Raw genomic sequence first — 26,113 nt, 5'->3', positions numbered from 1 at the left:
TTAAATGTAACTTGTGTCGTTAACTAATTTATGTATAATATTAAGGGACGTCAGAGTTAAACAGAACATTGTAATGCATTTGTGTACATTACATTACCATAATACAGACATGTATAAAGCACAACAATGGGGAAACAGTGCATGATAAAGTGAGATACCAACATAAAATTATTAGCAGTAATACTCATGCCTAATATAACCAAACAAACAAAATACGTAACTGTTTAGAACACAGAATGCAAAATTAAAACAAACAGAACAAACGCAATGCTTTTACAAACTGAAACAAATATGCAAGGCCACAAGGATACGATTTAACTAAAATATTTGGTAAACACTGAAGGTTACTATAATGTACCCATAATGCATCTGAATTGCGCAAAGGTATAGTAGTATGTCCCCACTTAATGGCACCTGCACCTTGTCGTGGTGGTGGGGCTTGAGTACCTCAGTGACCCCAAGAGCTATGCTGGCGGTAGCACAGCTACTGGTAGGGCCTCCCTAGCCAGGTTGGTCGCAAGGCAAACAACCTTGCACCATAAAAAGGAAGATGTTTCGAAACCTCAATCAAAATCTCGGACAGACGGACCTAACAGAGGAACAAATGGAAGAGGAGAATTGAGGAGGCCATGGACCGAATATGGACCAGAGAGCCATAGAAGAAGATAGTATGTTGAGTTTATTGTCCTTTGTAAAAATTTGGAACTGTAGGTATGTATGATCACGAAAACTTTAAAATGGAACACCGATTTGCCCCCAACTTGACCCTGAAGCTAGAAAGAGATTTTTCAGTGGTCCAAGCTTCAAATAAGTGTCCTGGGTTCAAGTTCTGGTGGGATGGTTTCTGTAGCTTGGAAACTAAACATGATAGAAGTACAGTGCCAGGGCGAAGTTGTTTGCTTCAAAGAGGAGAGTGCAGGAACTTAAAAAACAAATCTGAAAATGGTCCTGGGCTGAAGTCTCGGTAAGAATGTCTAACCTTGGAAACCAACAACAGCAGAATAATATAGGTAAGACCAACATTATTGTTTTGACAAGGAAATTACAGGAATAAAAGTCACAAACCTGAAAAATATGCCACTAGTTCGAGCCCTGGTGAAGACGTTTTCTGTAGCTAATGACGGTAAAAGTAGACAGATAAGACCAGCATCCATTGTTTTTGAAAGGAGATTACAAGAAGAAATACCACTACCATGAAAAACGTACTATGCTCTCAAGTTCTGATGAAGATAGTCTTTCTGCATATTGATAAATAACTGCAGTAGATAATTTTTTGAAGACAAATCAACTGAAGACGATAAAACAACAGTACTAATACCAAAATTCTTTCTTGGGGGAGGAGGTTATCCCCTAAAATTATGTAATGGGACTAAAGATAAGATTAAACATTTAAAAAAAACATAATAGAAACCACAATTTAACAGAATATGAACAATTAAAAACTGTGTTCCCAGAATACCACTAATATGCCATCCAACTACCCATCTGAACACTTGCATTCACAAGAATAATTCATTTTAATATGTTTATGTTAAACATATCCTTAAAAAATAAATATAAATTACTATTCAAACATATTCTTGTGTCTCCACAGATTCTATAATTAATTTCGTACAATGAACTACTGCGTGAATATTTAATTACGTTTCTTGGTCTGTCACTGTACAATACACTTCAAATGGCTGTTTATATTAATACATAAGGTACGCATAATATCCTGATTGTCTCTGAAAATAATATATCAAATAATCAGACTTTCTCAGCAAAAAGAGATTTAAGAAATGTAAGCATTGTTGAATTTCCCCACAAAAACACTGTGGGCACTGTTAGTATGTAATACAAGGAAACTGTAAAACAAATTAAAACTAATGCTTACATCCACCAATCAATTATTTCAATTACAACTTAGTCACAACTTGATTGAAGTATTAACGGAAAGAAATTACAATTTATTTTAATTACTTGTCAGTGATTTATTTGGATGTTTCTTTACTAACATATTTCATGTTTAATCTAACTTATATTTTTATTACTAATCAGTTGTGTGTGTTCATGTGACATCCATTTAAAATTCCATCTTATCACTAGAAGACATGTTCCGCTGTGATTACGAAATTTTGAAGTTATGTTTCCATGACAACTAATGAACAGTTTAAGGCATGCAGAACTTAATATCATAGGTAATCATAAACACATTTATAAACTACCAACCCCCACCCCACCCACATATTAAATACAGTCCTACATTGCCACATTGTATTATTCATTCTGAATGCAACCATTAGGTATATATTATTTCCTCAGGCTCATGTGCCTTATAATTTGTGATAATAAATTTTAATGTCATTTATATTTGGGTAAATGTAATGTTCTGAAAAAAGTGTTTCAAAGTTTTCAATTAGGTTGAATGGATTTGCAAGGAGGCCATTACAACAAACATACATAAATAACAACAGGTTGTTCTATCATCTGGACAGAAAGCACCCACTGCAATCCAGAAGTTTTAATGCAAAAGTAGTAGTTTTCAGGAAAATCTGCCTGGTACTGTTAAACTGGCTTGAACCGTTATATTTTGGTACCCTAATTCACATACATATTTACTACTGCAATTTATTATCCTTACAACTGCATATGAGGCTCTCTCTTCAGATGATGTTTAATTCATGGAAGCACAATTAAAGTTCAGGATAGTGTCCATATTAATTACCATTGATGTAATTTTTATGTGCTGTATTTTTATATTCCATAAACTATGATCTATCAGCATGAATAATCTATAATTCTTTAACAAAGTATTGAAGTACAGAATTTTTCTTGCAAGGTCCTCTCACATGGTCATTTCAAAACCAATTAAAGTTTTCAAAGCACATATATATCTCCAGAATAGTTTGATTAGCAAATAAAAAAAAACATGGTGAAATGCCTTTAAACAGCTTATTTCATAATTTTAAAAAAATGTATTTAAATGGCAGACACTGGTACAAAAGACATTCCAGAGAAAGCAAGCAATTTTAACAATGGATTTGCCAACTGTGATTTAAGGTTTTCAGAATGAAGATTATGACATATTCTGCACATTTTCCTGAAGTGTTGGTAACCACCTACAAGACTACACAGTGTCACAACCCAAAAGACCACAATTGACAACACATCTGCCAACATAACAACCACTTTAAAATCACTTCTTACAAAGTGTTTCCAAGAAAGCATATTCTTGTAACTAGTATTTTCTTGATGTTACCCGTAAGGGTGGAGGACCAGCGCAAACCTGGCATACCTTGTACAGAATGGTCAAGAAGTCATGCAACCCATTCTCGACCCATGTTCTACTTGCCAAAAAATAAATAACATTCAATTCACAAAACAAAAAACAAAGTGTTAGAAATGTTCACCATATCCAGCAATGCATGCATTCACTCTTTCTCATGTTTCATGCAACCTGGTGGGCAAGTTCCTGCGTCACAGAAACAGGTCACCAGATGAGATATTGTCGATTTGATTGGCACAAAAGAATAGGGAAATTTACCCTAACTCATTCTGACAAGACACCAAGTAGTGTTTGACAATGAAAACTCACTGTACTTGTGAAAAAAACCTCTTTGCACTACAAATGTTTACATGGCCTGATCATAGCATGCTCTTGTATAGTCATGGGTTTTATCAATTAATGCAACTGAACTGTACTGAGTTGCAGCCATCAACAATTTTAATATTGATTATGTGAATTATGAGAATTTTCCTAACTTTTTAAACAGTTTCAAAAACATTCAACATTTTGTATCTGATTAATAAAAACATGTATTTTGATTATGTAATGGACACAAAAAATTCCTTCACTTCAGAACTGACCATGTAGAAAACCACTTACATGGTTCTCCCTAAAAATTCCTGCAAGTAACAAGTGTATGCCTTTCTAGAGCTTACCATGCCAAGATATATGATCCCACATAAGTTTTGTACAAAACCCAGTCAAATGAATGTGTTTAATGCCTTAAAAAACCCTCGCACAAATGATTTTCACAGACTGATACAAAAGAAATTAGATAACAGAAACATGTTATAAACTGGGCTACCCCATAACGTGAAATTCAGCAATCAAGACCGTGCATAATGATAACAAAGATGGCCCAAACTATAAGTGCTGAACACTTAAGATAAAAATAAGTAATATGTTATCATTGTGCCTTTTTATAGTTTGTACCAGATGTGTTCCAGAGACCGACTGAAAAATTAACATAATAAAATCTTCTGTGACATCAGCATTTCTTACGCAGATCAGCTAACCCTTTCCCTGTCAGTGAAGTGCCTGAGCCAGTGGTCAGACTTACTATGATCCATTTCAATAAACGTCTAGAAGCTGGTTTTCTATAGCACACGAATTCATTCGTGTGTATGTTAGGTGACAGACCTACCATGCAAAATATTTCTTTCTTTCAACATACAACCAGGTAGTTCTTGGACAGCCCTGGTAGTAAGCTGGTTAACAAGTACACGTAGCATTAAAGATGCTTCGATGCTGCCAAACATTATAAATACCATAATTAACTTTCCACATGACCACCACATAACACATTAAACATGAAAATGAAGTAATGCCAGTTAAAGGGAAAGAAGAAAATTGTAATGAACTGTGCATGCACACACACACACCACAGCATGCACCCAGGAGGTTTGTAGCAACAAAGGAAAAGGGCTGCACGTGTTCATGTGATGATGAATAAAAACCTTACCCTTGAGGAGGAGAGCCCGGGTTGTGGTGACCCTGACCCGATGTTACCCCAAAGTTGCTTGCTATCACTGGCACCTGTACAGACAGGCCAACAACACAAGAGATGATCGATCATCCATCATCAGTGCCCCACCATTGTACAACACAAAGGGAAATACAGTACTGTTCCAGAGAAACACTTCAATTCACGCCACATGCACATTTTTGCCCTAAGTTACCTCTCATCTGATGAAAGGCCTCTGGTTCTACACTTAACCCTCTGAAGCTACACAAACAAGTTTCTCTCTTATGCTTTATCTACACTTAATACCAGAATATTCCACACATAAGAACATTTGAAATATGATCAAGAGTCTGTAGTAGCTCAGAGATGCAGTAGCTTAGCATCACTAGAATACATTTAATTTTGTGAATCAGAACAACCACATCTGAAGTCTCTAACAATATTTGTTGGAAAAATTAAAACAATTTTGGGAATAAGTAGATAAGGGCAATACATTTAAATACCACTTGGTTGTAATTAGATAACCACAATATTTCGTTGAGCACTGCGATGACAAACACCTTTAACTTACATTCTTCCTTCAAAGTAGGAGACTGTGTTCCCAACCCATACAAAACGATTAGAAAAATTGTTTTCTATATCTTAATTTTCAACACTTTTTAAAGTAGACACGGTGGTGTTTTTAAAGTTTGAAATATAAAGTAGTGAATCAAAATAAAAACTTCTTTAAATGTTTAGATGAACAGGGCATAACTTAACTGTCTGATGGCTGTACTTCTTACTGTTATGACACAGTTTAGATATAAATCAGAATTTTGGGATATGTATTACATCGGACACATCATCTATTTAATGTTGGTCAGAATCCCAATGCAATAAAGATATCAAAATAATATCAGTTTCCACTTCTATTTAGTAATGGAACATAACAGTGCACGGTAATCATAAAACACATGGGATTTGGGCTTCTTATGACTACAAATATCAAGATGGCTGTCTTTTGGATTGTAGCTCTGTGTAACCTAACAGAAGTTTACCAGTGTTTCAGAGGTCCTTGTTGCCTCCATCATCACCCTGATGCTGAAGGCAGCAAGGACCTCTGAAACTTCCACAAACTTCCAAGAGAGGTGCTACAAATCAGAAGACAGCCATCTTGTCATGAAATATGGGTTGTAAATCAAAGTCATGAAACTGAACAGAGCAGCTCAGATTTTTACGTAAAAGACCAGCCTTGCGCCAAAAACAAAGGCACACATTCATTCAGAAACACTACTGCACAGTGCACAGTGCTACTCTGGTTAGTGTACATGTTGTACCTTGTCCCCAACACCAAACACAACAATCTGTACAGGTGTCAAATGTCATGTACAGCTGTCCTACACCAATATATTTATACCTATCACACAGCCGACATAAAAATGCACAAGTCGTACATGTTGGCATGTGTTTTGCACTGGACACATATGCTATCCTTTCACAAGACCAAATTAAAAATTTAACTCTTCAGACATGTTTCTTCTGGGGTAAGAACAGAATTTGAAACTATTTAAATGGTTTTCTGGCATAACTGACATCATGAACCATACATCCATATTTCATGTCATTAGTGTATTTCACACACCACATCTTTAGCTTACTTTCCTTGGGGGGGTGTTTGTTAGGGTGTTAATGTGTTGTGATCATAATATTGTCTGTGTCCAATCCAGGCAACAATTTTTCACAAAACTTGATATGAGCAACACTGGATGGTATACTTTTTTAATTTTCAACAAGCTCATGTAACAACGAGACAGATGAGCAAACTTGTAAAGTAGAAGTGATGGAAGTGCCACTTGACCTCAAATCCTGCAACTTAGGTTAAGGTTTTTTTAAAAAAAAAAAGCTTGACACTGAAGCTACGTATGTAAAATTTTGTTTAGAGATTGATTATATACATACCTACAAACTACGCATGAAAAAAGTTTGTAATTCAACAATTATGAACACTGCAATAATGCAAAACTTTTGATGTTATATCTGAAAATTTAAAGTGACAAAATCTATACCTAAGTAAGAAAGTCTTCCCAAATATAAAACAGAACTACTTCTGCAATCAACACACACATCAGAATGTACAGAAGACCATTTACACCGACTTCTGGATTAATAAAATAATCGAAGTCCTTATGGTTTTACTATTAAAACTGGTATTTAACACAAAACACACGCAGTTCCTACAAAACATGAACATGTTCCACTCTTGATTAAATTTGCAAATGACAACAGACAGTTCTTGACTGATACAGGGCTCAATTCTACAGGTAGTATAAATAACATCAATATGTACCTAATACATGAGCCGGGATAGCTCAGTCAATATAGTAACTAGCTATGGGCTGGACGATTGGGGTTCGATCCCCAACGGGGGCAGAGGATTTTTCCTCTAGCCTCTGAATCCAGAATGACTCTGGGGCCCACCCAGCCTCCTATCCAATGGGTACTGGGAGTAAGGTGCAGCCAGAACCTGATACTGACCACTCACCCTCATCTAGTGCCAAGGTCAAGAATGAGTAGAAGCTATAACTCCCCCCCCCCCCCCCAGGTGACCTACATGGTGTGTAAAGGGACTGCTTTATTTACTTTATGCACGCAACATACCTTAATTCACAATAGTAGTAGCTGCATACAATAAATAGTTTCACTTAAAGAAGTCAAAGACAACATAAAAATCTTTTTACAGAGGCCTTTGCATGAAGTCAGATTTATAGTTGAGTCTTGCATAGTCCAAGGAGGGTCTGCACAAAATTCTGTACCTACAAGCATATTTTTGGTCCCAACATTCTGATGGGGGAAGTGTGAGTACCAAAAGCTTTTGTGTTTCATGATACCACTATATGAATTCAGTAATGAATTACTTATCATTCCTCCTTCACAGTCAGAGGTTCTGGGTTCAAATCTCATTCTGGACACTGGCAGTCCTAACTGGGGTTACTGTTAGTCCTTTCAGTCAAATGCTTAACCTTAAACTAAGCAATTATCCCCACCTTCCACATCTTTTTCCAATTCATTATTCACTAATCATTCTATTATTTGACGCTACATATTTTGAGTTTCTTAAATACACAATGAATGAATAAATAACCAACATTACTGTATACATGCCCCAATAAAAGGTTCTCACCAATCACTCGCTACAACAGCCTCGAATTGTACTAGCATTGACAACGATGTAACAAATCAAGAAGAGGCATGTTACTGGTTGAGCATTAAATTTTTTGCTCTGTCTGATCTTTTTTACGACCAGGGAATTTAAGGTGATGTTTCTTACTTGTCATGTCTGCAAGCTACTGCATCATTTATCAAGCCCAAATTACAAACTTCATCTCTAACAATTGCATATCAAAGCTAAAACTCTGGACACATCATGAGGTAGGGGGTCAAATGCTGCAAAAAATCTCCTTGAAGTTTATATACAAGATCAATGTATCATCGGCTATTTACAGTCAACACAGCTTTTACATTAAATAGCAACTAGTGTCATGTTTCTGATGACAGGTACACACACAGTGTAGGCTCAGTATCAAACGCTTTTACACAGAAACAAATGACACATTCAGATAAGAGACTCCCCTTTTCCGAGCCAATGGTAGCAAGTTAACAAACACAAGATGGCCTCACATACATAGAGAAATATTAAGTAAGACATCCCTTAGCACAAATCAAGCATGCCATGTAGTGAGTTCAACATTTATTCAGCAGTGCACTGGTTTCCTAATTGTGATGAAGATAGACACCTTACTTCAATAATTTCCCAACAAAACATAAATGTTCAGTATACTGGCCAGTGTTTAAATTAACATGATAAAACTGCCACAATTACAAAAAACAAATTTAAGAAATGTAATTAAACAAACCTGCATAACACAGATGAACCCAATGTAAAAGTATAACCACTTCAAAATAAAAGTAAGTTAAAGCATTACCAGTATTGAATAAACCTAAACATCCTCTGGGCTCTGATCTACTGATCTCATATTTGTGTGTGCCTGAGGCTCTTTGCTAAGTGTGAAGTTTTTCACATTGTCTTGCATTCCTATTACGATGAAAATAAAGGAATGAATAGATGCTATGATTTACACAGATTTACTGTGGCACCTACAAACACCATTCTGCTTCTACAACCGCAATGATAAATTCACAAGTGCCAAGATAGAGGGGTAGTAAGTCCAATAATTACAACTGATAAATTATTGCTTTATATCTCATATTGCTTGTACTTTAGCAAAAACTAGTTCTTCAACCTAAAGTTCAGGACTGAACTGTCTTATTTTTATAAATTTCTTTAAAAAATCAAGTAACCTAATTTGTGAGTACTTTTCCAAAAGCATTTCTTTCTGTTCTAAAACAATTTTTTGGCCTCATATGCCTTTAGTTTGGCAATGGCAAATTACCTACCCTCAAAATTTACAACGAAAAGTAGAAAATAATCTACACTGAAGAGCCAATAAACAGATATATTACAAAGGTTCCAGATCACTGACACACGTGAGCCTTCACAAATTAGACATATAAATGACTACATACAACACCTAAACACATGTTGTACATGACAAATCTAACCTTTGCATGAACAGGATGCTAATCAACACTATATACATTACAAGGTAAAATCTAAAATACCACAACCTGAAATATATGACAATTAGTGGGCTAACAAATTATACAAAATTTACTGGTTTCAAACAATGACACTCTTACTTCAGAGTCAAACATCTAACTGAACTCAGCTATCAGCTGGATGCTAACAGAATGCACCACCTCACCTTCCCTACCTGTCCCTGAAAAGCCACACGCTGTCACTTACCAGAGGTAGGAATCTCAAATGCCAGGCTGCCAAGGGAGTCCAGATCAGTTGGAGACACTTGTTGCCCCAGCTGCAATTGCTGCTGCTGCTGTTGCCGCGCTCCCTGACCCTGACTTCCTCCGCCACCACCTGACTGCTGCTGCGTCCGGGCACCGACGACAGCTCGCAACTCCTGCCGCACATACTCCGATGATATACCATTGTTACCACCTGAAAGACAGCACATCTATTCTAAGGAACCACAACGATACACAAAGCACCAGCACTAAATCATAATGTGGACATATGCGATAGGTTCAAAAACTTCTGGGACAGACGTGAAAAACAATGTAACAAGTAATCCGATACTGTATAATGCCCTCTACACACAGCAGAAATGTTTAGTTTCTGTTACAGATAGTGTGTGTGAAAGGTACAGATGGGAGCACAGTGTGCAGAAAGTTTCAAAGTGGGGGAATCGACCATCTTGAGCAGCAAGCTGATATAAAATGTTGCGAAGTGACTGGATACATCAAAAATGGAAATGCTGCAAATACTTCAGATAGTGCATGGTGAACAAATAATGACCCAGTTCACAGGATTTGAATAGCACTGCAGGTTCAAGGACAGTTGTGCATCACTGAAAAGACAACCAGGGGTATCTTGAAGCATTTGGAGGCCATGCCCCATAACTATGTTGAGGCTAATCATTTGTATAATGTTTGCACTGATTTTAAAATGTTATGATGGTTACTGCCTACCTAATTTCTTAGAGAATCACAGAACACAGCATCAAGTTACTTAGAGGGTAAGAGGCTGATGATATAAAGAAATAGTGGAAAAAGTAAATTACTAAATAACAAAGCATCATTAGCAATATCAAGATAATGAGGACAATGTGAATCAAGTGCAGGAGTCTGTGAGTTTGATCATCAGAGGCAAGAAAGAATTTCAGCTGGCAGTGGAGAGAATCTGAAGATCACATCTGCCAAAACATCCAACAAAAATGCTGATGCAGAAACATGCTGAACCAGGATCAACAGTTAGCCTACCAACACAGCAGAATGAACCCCCTCTGAAACATCATAAGTAGCAAAGCCGATTTCACCAAACAGAAACAGAGTTCTGAAAGTTTCCAGCATGTGAGTGGCCAAAGAAAGTGCCCCTGCATAACAATGGCTTGGAACATTCCACCAGTGTTTGAGCATGAAAAAACTGTCAAGCAAGAACATTATTTTGAAATCAAGAGCATCTAAGGGCTTCTTATTGTAACCAGATGGAAATATGGCTCCTGTTCCAGCAGGCTTTGAAGCTACCGCATATTTCTAGAATCTATCAATTATCATCACACATAAAATTTCACCTATCTTGTTTGTAGGAAGAGTTCATTTCTTTATTTTTGCAACTCACTCTTTAGCTATGACAACACTAATGATTATTATAATCATTTAACACCTCAAACTGTCTTCAATGCTGACAGTTAAAGAAATTCACAAGTTGGCAACACTTTAAGCATTTCAAATTAATACAATACACAAGTTTTCACTGAAATGTTGTACTATTTAATGAACAGTAATTTTAATCTCCAAAAATTTAGCATTACCTCAACTAAAATACGAACATTTCCAAAGAACTGTATTAAGTGCATATTATGGGCAATATAAAGAAATGACCTTCCTGCTGTTCATTAACAGACTTTAGCTTAAATGTATGGTCACATTCATACAGTAATTTTCAAAATTTAGAATAAAAATTTCACTTATATTAAATTTGAAAATTAAAACAATCATTACGATTAAGATAACCTTACACCCAGCACTGTTCACACAGGACACATATCACATCTCCGATCCCAAAGCTTCACATATTTTTCCGTAACACAGTCAACTTAAATACTGAATAAACTTCACTGAAGCACCAAGCATGATATGGCACAAATGACAATATCTTACTCACACAATTTGCACATTTCTCTACTGGACTGCCACAGGCAGTCTACTTACAGCTGAATTATATTTGAACCACTTTCTAACAGAAACACTAGTACAGCAAAAAACCCATTTAATGTTTAACTGGTAAACAAACATTTCGTACATTGAATCAAAATTTTTTCATGAGTGTTATATCAAAATAAAACAGAACATAATAGTTATAAAAACACATGAAAAATGTAAAATTTGCATTATGCAACTTTATGTTAGAACAAATAAAGCAAAGTACAAATGTAACAGGAAAAAGCATGCATGCATAGTAAGTATACTATTTCTTGAAAAAATATAACCTTTAAACTCCAAGGTAAACTCACAAAAAGAACACCTCATCAGGCTGTGGTAGGGGAGGAAGTGTCTTTAGTGATAAACAAGGGGGTGAATTCCTTAAATTAGAGTAACAACTTCAAATGATAGACACTAAACTGAGGTAAACAATATATTATAATACATGGAGCTACAGTTGGGATCAAAAAATGCAGCAAACCAAGAACCCAAAAGATTTCACTGTATAAATATTATGACTCCATAATTGTAGATGAAATGTACAGGGCATATATATATATATATATATATATATATATATATATATATACACACACACAGAACCTCAATATACCACGGAGTAGAAGATACCGCGGCTGTGATTATGTCCCCCAATACTATTACATATGTTTTTTTATTTTGTCCCCCCCCCCCATATTTCACATATAACGCCCAGTGGTAACTATATATATCACCTGCATTTTGGCTGTATTAGCGGGGTTTTGTACAATTCGCAGAATAAACAACCATCATTTATTTAAACAGAATTTAACCAACTGGTCTTTGTAATGAGAGACATCGAGTTTTCCTTGCAGTAAGGATTGAACTTTTAAATATTATTTACACGAGCTTCAGCTCCAGTGCATTAAAATGGATCTGAAAAAAGAAAGTATGAAGATACAAACTTGATTCATCCAGTCAAAGATACAAATCAATGCTGGGCTACTGAGAATGTGGTAATGTGTTCCTTAAATGAGGGGACCATCTTTACAGAGTAACTAACAAATTTTCTACAAAGAATCTGCACCACGGAGTTAGAAACTTTTGAAAATACATTAATAAATCATTAGAACCATCGCATAAAAATATTTAATATGTACATAAAGATACTTTAAAAACAATTATGAAAATTACCCATATATTTTATGTACCTCTTACACAACATACTGTGTGTCTTATATGAGCAAATGGACCGCAGATATTTATACATAAAAATGTACAATTTCCACGGTTTCACAATGAGTAGTCATTCACGGTTTTGCCATCATACTCAGTACTTCCACTGTAACTTAAAAAAGTTTAATTCTGTGTGCATATCTGAACCACTGATGGAAAGAAAGAAAACTGGACAGCTTTGGGATCAAGCTTACTCAATATGTTCTCAACAGCCTATTGCAGGGTCTAACTATACATCTAACAAAGGTAGACACAATGTTAGACAATGCTTAGACTTGAACAAAGTTGGAATGTTTCCTCTTTTCAAAACAACAACATACAAAGAAACAAACCAAATAAAAAAAACAAACATACAAACCCTTGAAAGGAATATGTATTCCTTTAAAGCATTACAAAACATCAACAATGTTAAATTATAAGTACAAAGTATGAATAATCACGTTTACAGTTTTTAAAATGTTTCCAACATTGTCCATTATATCACCAAAACTTTTTGAGTAAGCTTCTATAACACATACACACACAAAACAGAGACTGCCTTCATGAACATACCTACTAGAATATGAAACAGATACATCAACATTTACCCACAGAAAACATTTATTTCCCACATGGTTAAGACTATTGGTTTTATGTCCACAGTCTAAACTATTATCATACTGATTATATACACAACATACTGCTGAACTGACAATCCATCCCACGTACCAACCATTTTGCGATCCATTCACAAAGCACAAATATCAGTGTTACCAATAAGCACATTCAGCCTGATTCATGATGTACGTCTGTGTTGCTGCTGTGAAAGCCAAAGAAAGCCAAGTCAGTGCAACTGTGTGTATGTGTATTATGTGCATCTTACTGGCTTATGTTCTCTTTCATGTGCACATGCTGACAGAAGAGGAAGAAAAACATGAACTAAAGTGTTAATAAATCTTACCTAATATGTCACTGACCTTTATATTCAATCTACATGAAAAGGACAAACTCCTGACAAGATGATTATGTAATCACTTCCCACGGCAACAGTTAGGACTTTATTTCTTAAGTTGTAGTGGCATTACATACTTTATACAAAGTCTGCAGCCACATTTACATACTATCACTGTCTTAAATACCATGCACTGGGCCCCAAAGTTTTGAACTGTTCTATTTCAAAATCAAGGCGGGGACAATAAAGTGCATGTTTCCCAAAATATCTGCTAAATAAATGAACCTACCTCCTTTGAAAATATATCATTGTACACAATACTGATCCCAATACTGAATGGTGATGTTATGTTCTAATGATGCTGAAAACAGGGGTCTAAAAATGTGGCATCAGGTTTGCTGGTTTAGCATTTCTAGATCAGTATACCAGGATAATATTCGATGACTGCCATAAGGGTTTTAGTATGAGAGTTGAGGTTTTTAGCCATGAAAATGTAGCCTGTGGCCTTCTGATTTACGATACTATTACGAGATTACATTACATAATGCCAAAACCAAGATGAATAGAGTGCAGACTTTAAATACACAACAGTTTTTTGTAAGAAGTGTGCCACCACTGGATACATCACATAACATGTGTTAAGAACTATCCAATGGTTCAAAGTTCAAGAGAAAATCACTTACTGTAAATATTTAAACAGCTTCAGCCAATAGTTCTCACTGCAAGATGGTATACACATAATTCAGTCTTTACAAGAAAGGTTAAAAATGAAGAAAAAGAATGCAAGTGCCATGGATCTATAATAAATGAGAGCACAGATTCTGCCAATGAAATCAACTCACAGATTAATATCAACCTGTCAATTTTGGTTCATACATTTACTCCATAACCTGACAGTAAAGTCAATTAGAATTTAGCAACAAAATATTCACAAAATATTAAATATCTAAAAGGCTTTTCATGTTGGTTTATTAATACAGCACATAATTAATATGCTACACAAAGCACAGTATGCCAATGCTCCATTTTTCAAGTAGCCTGTATCATCCACTGTGATCAAAAATCCTCATTCACTTTAACATATAAGCAGTCTAGGCATTTGCACAACAAATGCCACTGAAAAGTATCCACATCCCTTTCCACAACGATTTGATTATTAAACCCAGAAAAATAATAAGGACAAGTAAACACACATTCATTTCCAGAAACCCAGTAATACTAAGAGCAAAACCAGTTCATTCCAAATAAAACTGTCTTATCAGTTTTCCAGGTGACAACAGAAAACTGCTTCCCAAGATCAGGGCAGTGGGACAATAAAGATCACACAGCAGTGACCTAAGTATCACAGTTCGCAATAAAATATCAAATTCAAACCTGACAGATATATAAGTAAAAATACTGTACATAATTTAACATCACAAAATATCTTGTTAGAAATGTCAACAATCTATAGTACTTCTGCTGGAATTACTATATTAATACAATGTCTCACGTAAGTTACTGGACAATGGGAGATGGAAATATATTTTGACTCGACAGACATTATCTTTCACTAACTACTATCTGAAATGCATTGAGTGAGTCAGTGTGCATGTGCATCTGTAAAAAACTATGTTGGATTTTCATATTATTCATGAGCTCCTGCCAGTTTTAACTGTGGCAGACAACATTCATCTAGCCCTGTGTTCTGCTATGCCACCAGTGTGGTGCAAAAAAGCCTATATAACAGAAGGATGAAGAATTTTGAGGCAAGGAAGCATTTGTCCAACAGACAAAACACAAAAAGCACAAACAGAACATAAAAATACATAATGATAAACACACAACAAACACAGGATGGTTCAAAGGGTGTGTTTTCACACAAACACAACAGACAGGCGCACGTAGCTTGTTAATCACGTATGGTGACAAGGTGCCCAGGAAGGGAAGTGGGCAGTGCTAGCTGATGAGCGAACGCATGAGTGAGCGACATGCGAGATGCAACCAAGATGAGGCCAGACAAAGAGGGAAAGCCAGAGCTGGCGGAGCGAAAGGTCACATGAGGAGGAGGTCACCTGACTTACCACCTGGCTGGTGATTGGTTGGTGTGTGGGCTTGGGGACGGCCACGGTCGTTCGCCCCGTATATATGTATATCGGCCTGATTGAAACAAAACTGGGAGTCGGGTGGAGGTGCATGGTACATCATAGTATGGTGCTGAGTATGATGATGAGATTGGAGGGGGTGTGGTTCAGGGGGGTGGAAGGGGTGCGGTGACATGGGGTGACCAGGAGACAGGAGGTGTTGGGGGTCCTGTTTCAGTCCATAAGGCCGCGGGGAGTTTACTCCACCTGTAACAGGGATGGGGTGACACGTGTCAGTCAGCTCCGACACGATTGTTGATGTTTCCTTTCCGTTGTCAAGTCTTGGGGAAACGAATCTTGATAAAAAGAACATGGGGAACCAACATACTGCATGCACAGATCTAAAGGGGGTGGGGCAGATATGAAACTGAAATAAAAATTGCTGTATGTCTTGTGGGGCAGGCAAATAGGGTGGGTAGCACTGCTATTGGTAGATTTTATAGTATACAGGGGAATGGAGTAAAACACTCAAAACCAGTGCCAGGGGTCGTGCAGCAGAACTCAATGTAACCTTCACTTACTTGGATCAATCAATTAAAATAAAACTTAAAGTAACCAGATCACTCTCAACAGCACCAAACTACAAGAGTATATTCTAATGGAAACTACTTTACTGCAAACCTCAAAACACTTTAGTTTCAAATAGCACAGCAACAAACGTACAGAGATAGAGAAGGTGCGTCATGCTTTACTTCCTTCTCAATTGTCTTCAAAGTCAAAAGCTTCAGAAGTGGTGGTTATGTATTTAATGTTTCTGTGTGAAAATGTTATTGAATAAAATGTACAATATGAGCCTGCCTTAACCCTGCCAATGTTTTATACTTAAAATTTGTTTCTGGTCTAAACCAAAACAATCTGAACCTTTCATAACATTGCTCATAGTTTACAATCAAAATCAGCATCACTCAAAATGGTAGAGATACATCTGAATAAACCACCCATTATCAGCATGGTTAGATTTCTGCATACAGAAATGTCATACCTTCTCTATAAAATCTTATAACAGAGCACAACCACTGTGTATTAATAAATAGCACTGGTTTCTGCCTACAGAACAATTACATACACTCTGAAGTACCAACATCATATGCAATGATTACAGAGGGAGAGAAATCTCCCTTTTCAGATACTTACTTCTACAACTTCTCCTCATATGATGTTATTCCAGTATTGCTTCTACTTGCCTTTTCCTGTGCTTAAAGGCAGTAACTTGTACGTCGTCCAAGTTCATTTATTAACTAAGAGACAGCTTTTCAGAACAATGGGTATATATGCCACACTTTTGGTGGAGAATTTTGAAATAAGATTGGTTTGCATGAAACAGTTCAGCACAAACTTTTCTTTACAATGCCAATTTATTTACCATATTTTAATACTGTTGGAGTTTTACACACCGCCAGAATACTGCATATTAAAAACCAGTGACAGGCATTTCACTTTATCATCAATAAATAGAAATATTCATAATTTTATGTAATTATGTTACACTCTTCACCCCTGACGACAGAGACAGTACATTCCTATGAAACATTAGCAACACTGCCCACTTCCATATGATGCTAACAGCCAAAAGTAGGATCAATGTTAACAATGAATCACAGCAAAAATTTAGAGAACTTAAATACATTTTATATTGTGACGTTTACCATATTTATTAAATACCGCACGTTCCCAAATAAAACACGTTCCCCAATTTATTTATGGTTTTTTAAAAAAATTACTTTTATTAAACTTGTTCTAAAAGACCACAAAGTGATAAATTATATTAATATGGCCAGTCCCACTATGGAATCTATAAATGCAAATACTATGACTCAGAAAAATTACTTAAATTTTTCAATGTAACTATTACTTCCACCTCACGCATTTAATTTAGCTGGGGTAAATTGGGTACTCTCATGGGCAGAAGTATTAAATGCTAAACTCAAAGAGGGAAGACTTCTGGGAACTATGATAAAAAAATTTCAATGCAGCCTTAAGGTTATGGTTGACTCTCTCAGCCAGCGATGTTTATTCGCTTAATCCCCCACTTAAAACACAAGTCACAAAAAACTCTAGATCAGAAAACTTTAGCATTGTCTGATACCACTGAGGCGGGTATACCATAAGCCGGAAAGTATCGGCGTTCCAAAACATCGCTAACCATTTTCGCGTTACTGTTCCGGACCGGGTAGAAAGCAGCAAATTTATAAAATCCATATAACAGGACCAAAATGGCTTGATTTCCTAAGTTTGATTTAAAAAAGTTTTGCACCCAATTAGTTTGTTTTGAAGTTCTGAATTATAATCTTTTTTTTGAGATTTCTGATGCCTCCAAGTGGCACATTTCACGTCACACAGCATGACCAAATTGCTGCCTCTCATTCAGATACGAAGAAAACCATTTTTCTAACACAGGAATTTTTCTAAAGATAAACCTGCACGTGACTCATTATTTTGTCCTGGATGCACCTTTCATTTACTTCAAACTTCTTTAATTCCCACTTTGTTCTGCTAATCTTAAAATCTTCAGCTTCTCATAGAAGGCTGGTTGATTGGTCATGCTCATTCATTCCAGCAGCTCTATCTGTAAAGGTCATTAATCTTGGTGTCTTACTTATGGGGGGAAGCGGGCCACTGAGTTAGTATGAAATGCTCTGTCATTGTTCTGCTCTCCACCCTTATGAAGAATAAAAATTTCTCCACTGTATGTACAGCACAAATGCTGTATGCACATAACAAAAACACTGTCACATAGAATGTTTTTTGTACCACTGAATAACTTCTTTGGCACCCTGTTGCATAAACATTCAGGCATCTAATAAACTTATGTAGAAAAAATAATTGCATTGATCCAAACAGCCATGAAAACCTGTTGTGAATGAAGAAATAGTGCAGTGATCTGACAGCTGACAATATACCCACGCTCCTTACTTCCTGCTACAGGAAGACAGAAAGTTTAAAGGGTAAGCTTCTTACTTCACCCAGTGGTCGACACAGCTTGCAGCAGTGTCTGCTGTTGTATTCTGTACATTTGCAAGTGTAGTATTTTGTACTGCCCAAATCAAATCCGTGAATATGAAGAGCGTCTGGTATTTTTATGCAACAATTTCAGAAAAAAGTGTCATAGTATTGGGTTAAATATGGGAATACCACTCCATTTAAAAATGGGTAACTACACAGTGTCAGCCTCAATACACGAATATTACAACTTAATTTATGCTGAATGAAAGCATTGAAATCTACGAGTTAAGATTTTTTAACATACACTGTAAGTCAACTAACGTTCCCAAAATAGAATTTTTCAACCGGATTACTTCTAACATTTGTGAAATGTTATTAAAATACCTGTTATTTGTAATCGAATAAAGCAACCATGTTACTCTTTCATCTTATCAGCATTTCTGTAAAAGTTTGTTCTGGAAAGTGCCACTTCCTACATTTCTTCATTCCTAAACACAAATTGCAAGCCACAGTTTTATGGTCAACAGGAATCAGTGCCGAGTGTGCTTCATAATTGGGGAAAGCAAACACGACAACTAGATTCCAGTTAACTGCATACATCAATTAAGTGCCAAGTGTTCTGAGATTAGTGCCCATTGGTGCTGGTGGATCAGAAAGCACAAAAGCAAAACAAACTGCACTGATGAACTGAGACAACGCTGAACACCAAATAAGCAATGCAGCTGTTTCTAAACATAACAATGGTTTGCTCTGCTACAACCAGCAATGCGCCTAGTGACCATAAACAGATTCACTTCTCATATTTAAAAAAAACAAGGAAGCTAAACATTTTGTCAGTATATTTAACATATTTTGCAGACCACAAACTTTCAGGACCCTCTAACCACTAAACTGAATATGTACAATTTTGTTCAAGAAGAAAATGATGAAAACCTTCGGTGATTGGTAATGACTTACAAATTACATATGTCCTTCTAACCAAGCACCAAAGAAATATTTTGGTTAAAACATTTACAATGCAATTTGAACTATACTAAAGAAACAGGGGGGAGAGAAAAAATGGGAGGAAAAGACTACTACCCAAGACAGCAAATTCTTTAAACTTTTTGTCCCATTTTTCCTGTTGCTTGTTCAGTGTGAAATGAAATATACACATCTGCTTGAATGTTTACACTGCAACTACAGTAGAGTTCCAATTATTCAGCCTTCAGTTATCCAACATGCCACGTTGGAACACTCCATTTTATCAAATCAAACTCAGCCTATAACAGAATAAATCAGATTTCCCCACCACGCACTTTCTACATTTTATGTACGTAGTTGCTTTAGGGTGCTTTTGTTACTGGCTTCGATTATACAAGTACAGGTGTGCTTTACGTTGTCGACATAAGTTACTATTGCTCATAAAGTTGTGATTTCTTTTTTCATTAATGTCAAGTGAAAAAAAGATGGTTGTTTCCATAGAACAAAAACCTGAAGCCTAAATACTAGCAAAACCATGCAAAAAAAAAATGGCAAAAGAATGTGCCATCCACCCTGCCACTGTTGGTGACTTGAGAAAGAAAGAAAGAAAGAAAGAAACAAACAAACAAGAGGGGGGTAAAAGAAAAAAACTGAAAAGTGGTGTTCTGCTGGCTTTTAATGAAGGCCTTAAGGATAGAAGAAAATGTGAGTGATGTTTATTGGACAGACCAAGCTTGGGAGGAAATCAAGCAAAATATGTTGGTGAGATCATGGAGAGTTTTCTGGAGAAGAAACTGAAGTTAAACTGACAGAAGAAACAGCAGAAGAAATTTGTAAAATTCTTGTTCCTTTATTAAAGCTTATACCAGGCTGTGAAAACGTGAATAATGAAACACAAGAATGGATCGATCTAGACGAGGAACAGCCGACTGATAACTTCACGCATCAGACACATTTTGAACGGATGTAATTAAAGAAATCGAATTTCCCATAAGTAGTCATGTGTAAAATGTTCATAGCTCAAAAACAGGCAATGCACATGAAAGATCCATTACGCTGCATAGTATTAATTTCTAAGATAATTACATATTACATAATTATCACATATAACAAACAGTATGTATCAGTCATACTCAGTGGACTACTAAAAATGTAATTAATATTGGGGCAGCTACTTTATCTGAAGGTAAATCAAAAGCTAGTTATGAGAATCACGTAAGCATTTGCCTCGCGTAAGTCACAATTATGACACAATTACAGTATTTAGTTTCAAGGCAACTTATTACAGCCATGAACTTCCAAAATTTTCATTCTGAAACAGAATAGTGTTTTTCACAATTCAAGCTGCTCTATAATAGTGATAGAGAAAGAAATAACCTTCTTTCTTTCTTTCTATGAAACAATCAACCACACAGTCAATGTTTACAGAAATTTCTAGGGAAAGAATTACAAATATTTAAGAAAAGCACACCACAAGTTTATATCACATTTCAAAATTTAGATAATGCAGAGAACGCCTGGTACTATTTAACGCTACATGGGACTGTAAGAATGGTAATACACTTTCATCAAGAGAGTTAATGACAAAGTTAGAAATCATGGCACAATAATGAGGTGAAGAAAAACAGTGTTACTTGCAATTTATGTTCAGAAAAAAAACTCTGGAGCAATTTTAATACCTATTAACATACAACCCCTTAGTAATATAATGATATGTTATCACCACCATCTCATCAATCAAATGAGGCAGCATAAAGGCTCACAGGTACAAAATATGTAAGATGAATATATTATGAGACTTGAGGTAGTAATATGATGAAGATGCTGGTCTTCTGGGCTATAATGATGTGTAGACTGGTGGGTAGATACCACCTTTTTAGAGAAACATACCGTCTCAATCTTCAGACAAAATATTGTCCTCAAAATCACTGGTATCTACCTACAAGTTCACATGTCATTCCAACCCAGATGACTAACATTTTCACATTATGTTTCCTAAGCCTGCAACCAACCACCTCAAGTAGGGTGTATAATATGATGGGCACAGTATAATCTTATCTAGTATAAACACTTTTTGAAGTTGGCTCTATTCCCATCTTCTGTCGATAAAGTCATTTTCAGCACGAAATTAAAGACAGGAACTTGGAACCATGTGAATCAAACAAAAGACAGAAAATATCCAGCTCCTACCAAGTACTAAATACCTTTCAGATAATGGGCAATGTTGAACAAAACTGTGCAGGAACAAATTAACTGTTGTCACAAATATCCAAAGAATCACATCCTCAGGAGTTACTCTCAGGAATGCTACATTTTTTTATTTTCCTTTAGCTTCTGTTTCTAGGGTACTTATAAAAGCCTGTACCATCATGTTAACACCTCACATTTCCTGCCATCATAAACACAGCAGGCAATACCTAAAAGAACCTCAAAAAAAATATAAACTCCCTCATTCCATTCATTTAGAATTACAACACGCAGTGAGGTTGCGTGTTACAGCTGTGAAAGACAAGTGATGGGTTACCTGGCAGCTGTGTAGTGGCAGAGGGTGCACTAATAGTACGCTGAAGGCGGAGTTGTTGAGGAAACTGGCCTGCAGCCTGGTAGTTACCCGCTGTGGGCGAGGCAGGTGGGGGGAATGACTCCGGTGGATAGGAGGACTGACGAGGACCACCAGGAGTTCCGGGACTGGGTAGCGATCGCACAGGCGGCAACTGCTGCTGTGGTGGAGCTTGCTGCCCACGCTGTGTCGCAAACTGCCGCCCGCCACCCCCACCATAGTTGCCCTAGAAACAAAACAAAATCACAGACATCAATATAAAAAAATTCAAATGAACTAGAACATTCACATAGTGAAAAATTTAGAAAGAACAGGGGGGGAAAGGATGCAAACTACACTTGTTCACACCATAATGTAACGAACAATAATGCACAAGTAGGATTTTAGGTTTTCACGGTGGTGAGTCTGAAGATGGCTGTCTACTGGTTTGTTGAGCTGTGAAGTCTGGAATGAGTTTACCAACATTTCAGAGGTCCTTGCCGCCTCTATCACAACCCTGATGACAGAAGCCGCAAAGACCTCTGAAATGTCAGTAAACTCATTCCAGACTACACAGCACACCAACCCAGAAGACAGCAATCTTTAATAATGAACAAGATAGTCAAGAGCACAGAATAAGGACAAGACTGGCAAGTACAGCAACTTAATGCAGAGGACTGTCTAACAGCACCCAAATAACCAGCCAATCAACATCCAGAAACTGGTATATCAATTCATATTTGTAATTTCTTTACCTTATTCTTTTCTCTACTGCTTCATTCTACCCATAACAACCATATGTTTGATGGTAAGACACTGGGAAAAACATTTTTAAAAAAACTTAATGGAAAAAACATTAAAATGTTTCAGTAATCTGTCAGTGGATAAAATGACTGAAAGCCAGAAACAAAAATATTTTTTATCTTGCTTACAGTGAGCTGAGCATTCAGCATTGAATTCTGCTGCTGCTGCTGTTGCTGTTGCTGTTGCTGTTGCTGCTGCTGCTGCTGCTGCTGCTGCAGACTAAGCCTTGCCTGAGACCAGTTGCTCGCTGCCTGAGAGGACTGGGTCAGGCTGTTTGACAAGGCAGGATACCCCTGCTGACCCTGCAACATGTAATCCCACTGAGAACAGACAAAGAACTCTCCAGACGGCTGTTGGTACTAATTCCGCCACTGACCAATCCTCAGTTACATTACTCCAGTCAACACCCTACAACTTTACTTCTGTATGGTCCATTTTAATATTCTGCAAAACTGGAATTTTGGACTTTGTCAAAAAAATTAAAGTTGTTGAAAGAGGGCAGGTTTGCAGACAAAAAAGAAGTATGTTAGCCTTTCATATTGATTAACTCATTCACCAGAAGAACCAAACCTTTGGGACCCCATCAAAACACCCCTCTCCACCCAACCATGTACCCCAGTCATGATAGCAAGTCTACACTTCAGCAGAGGTAAAGTGAATGCCCTGAATTATACTCTCTGAAACTGCCCGCTGCACCAGGGATCAAACTCAACACACAACTATGAGTCTGGTGTCTCAACATCGGCATCAGTTGCAAACCAACAATGAGAGAAAAGTAATTAACTTTCTCATCAGAAACATACAAACATAATTTTTCAAGTTACTGTCAGGCTTACAGCATATTACTAAACGAACAAGCATAAAGGTAAAAGAAATCTTAATGTATAAGAAAATGTAGCGTGTAACACGAGTATCAACTTGAGGCCCATACCTGTGACATGCGAGGAGAGAGCTGAGATTGTTGGAAAGGAGGGAGTCCTCCAGGGGGGTGGGGGGAAAGCCGGGACTGAGCCCCCTGTTGATTATTTGTAAAGCTGTTGAGGCCCGATCTGCAAAAAGAAAACATACGGTCATAACGGAGGACAAGGAACATTGAAAACATGGTGCTGAGGTGAACAACTGGTCTTTGGATAAAATGCCTTGAAATTAATATTCAACATTCTAGGTTTATCTTCAAATTAAAGATTTCTCAAAATGTTATCAGTGCATTATAACGATTTTAAAACATACACTAAGGAGCGAGACATAACTGAAACAGAAATATTCCCTAATAATACACAAAATAAATATGATTACATATAACTAAGTGTTTAAGGAAAATGCTTCTTAGGAAGAAAACAACAGCAAAGACCATTTAGGCACGACATGAAAATGCAACTGCCTTATAGGCATATCTGATCTTTCCAAATAACATTCTGAAGTTCGGAGGACATAAGCGCACGCTGAGATCTCACACAACATGAAAATCCTGTATGACACGTAACACTAGTCTTCAAAGCCAGAGATATAATGAAGTTTAGCAAAACGTTCTATTCATATTCACTGACCCAACAGAAGAAAATCCCTGTTGCTGCTGCTGCTGCTGCTGCGCCACTTGCTGTTGTGTCTGGGACTGTGACTGGCTGAGGGGAGAGGGGAGCTGAGAGTGGGGTGAGTAGGGCTGTCGCTGGCCTGGTGAGATCTGTGCACCACCACTGTTATGCATCTGACCCCCGTAGTTGGGCGACAATTGTGAGTCAGGAACACTGGATGAACGCTGCAAAACATTTTGCACAATTCTAAGTATAAATTTTCTTTAATTTAATGTAACTTATTAATCATTCACGGCAGGGTCATTTTTACTGTGCATATGTAAATGGAGTGAGGTGAGACCCACTGCACTTTTATTTTGTAAGAAATTTTATTAAGCTAGTGTTGAATCGATAGTTAAATTCACGGCTTGAAGTTCCATCTGCTCTCTGGTATAAATCTTGTTTAAGCCACAAGCATAATCATCGGCTGAAATACATCTATGATGCAGAGATTAGCTACTATTCCTAAATTTATAACCATAACAACCTATCGACTAGAGACAGAAAGAAGTTTTCATGTATTGCCACAAAGTTAACGAGAAGTAGGAAGAATTTCACCGTCATAACTGCATACCACAGTAAAGGTGTTAAAAATTGTGTAATAGATATTAGAAGCGCGTATAATCATTATCTCCTATACATGTCTTACACAAATAACTAACAAAATACAATTTCTATGGTAGCAGAAATGTGGAGAATTACAATTAATAATGTGTAACGCACATAAAGACTGTTGAACAACCATTTAATATTCCAAAATCTAAATCGAGATTCACTGCACTCAACTGCTTCAAAAAATTATTGCAGCTGTGGAAAATGAGAATATTTCAGATAACAGAATTACACTTCAGAATCTCAAATATTACATGTGCAATTTTATTCCAAGATGCCAGTAACTATATATCATTATTGTAATCAGAAAAAAAAACTGCAGGAAATTTATAATGATCCTACCACTAACTGAAAACATATTTGACTACGGACTCAAATGCATGATTTGAACTGCTATACAGAACTGACACCTGAAATAAATGTTTTTGGCATGGTGTGACCAAGATTTCTACCACAACCATATGACCTGCCCCCAGTGATTGCTCAGGTGCCAAATAGTTTGCCATGGTTATACCAGAATAGTGTCAGAAATACCAACCATTTTAAAAACAAAACCATATTAAGAAATTTTAAAACGTTGAGGCACAACTGAAAATGAAGATGAGCACAACCAAAACTTTCTTACTGAAGGCAGTACCTGTAATGAGACGTTCGGTGCTACGGTATTATTGAGCAGACTGTCTATATTCTGAAGGCCAGGTGTCAGCTGTTCGACCACAGTTGTTGCACTGGAGGGAATGACCAGCTGCTGCTGCTGCTGTGCCTGCAGGAGACGCTTCTGATGTTGCTGGAGCATATAGCGCTGCTTATATTGCTGCAAGTCGGCCGATATCTGTAGTGTCATTACACACTGTAATTCAATG

At 36.8% G+C, this 26,113-nt stretch overlaps 1 protein-coding gene across 11 annotated transcripts in view; it reads right to left on the bottom strand.

The window, feature by feature from the left end:
- tai (basic helix-loop-helix family member taiman) overlaps nt 1-26,113 on the bottom strand; it is a 443,569-nt gene that overhangs the window by 6,831 nt on the left and 410,625 nt on the right. For 8 of the 11 annotated variants that reach the window (XM_087352653.1, XM_087352650.1, XM_087352649.1 and 5 more), the window contains exons 13-20: nt 25,888-26,082; nt 24,615-24,823; nt 23,999-24,116; nt 23,196-23,369; nt 22,249-22,510; nt 15,759-16,025; nt 9,577-9,786; nt 4,731-4,804 (exon numbers count right to left, since the gene is read on the bottom strand). In XM_087352653.1, coding sequence (XP_087208779.1) covers nt 4,731-4,804; nt 9,577-9,786; nt 15,759-16,025; nt 22,249-22,510; nt 23,196-23,369; nt 23,999-24,116; nt 24,615-24,823; nt 25,888-26,082 — 1,509 coding nt within the window. The remainder of the gene's footprint in view (nt 1-4,730; nt 4,805-9,576; nt 9,787-15,758; nt 16,026-22,248; nt 22,511-23,195; nt 23,370-23,998; nt 24,117-24,614; nt 24,824-25,887; nt 26,083-26,113) is intronic. The other 3 variants (XM_087352652.1, XM_087352654.1, XM_087352655.1) reach the window with 3 other exon arrangements.

The sequence above is a fragment of the Zootermopsis nevadensis genome, unplaced genomic scaffold (genome assembly GCF_977971745.1).
Source record: "Zootermopsis nevadensis isolate Lab colony 2312 unplaced genomic scaffold, Znev_1.0 Znev_ptg000021l, whole genome shotgun sequence".
Lineage (NCBI taxonomy): Eukaryota > Metazoa > Arthropoda > Insecta > Blattodea > Termopsidae > Zootermopsis > Zootermopsis nevadensis.
This window is presented reverse-complemented; position numbering and strand designations above follow the sequence as displayed.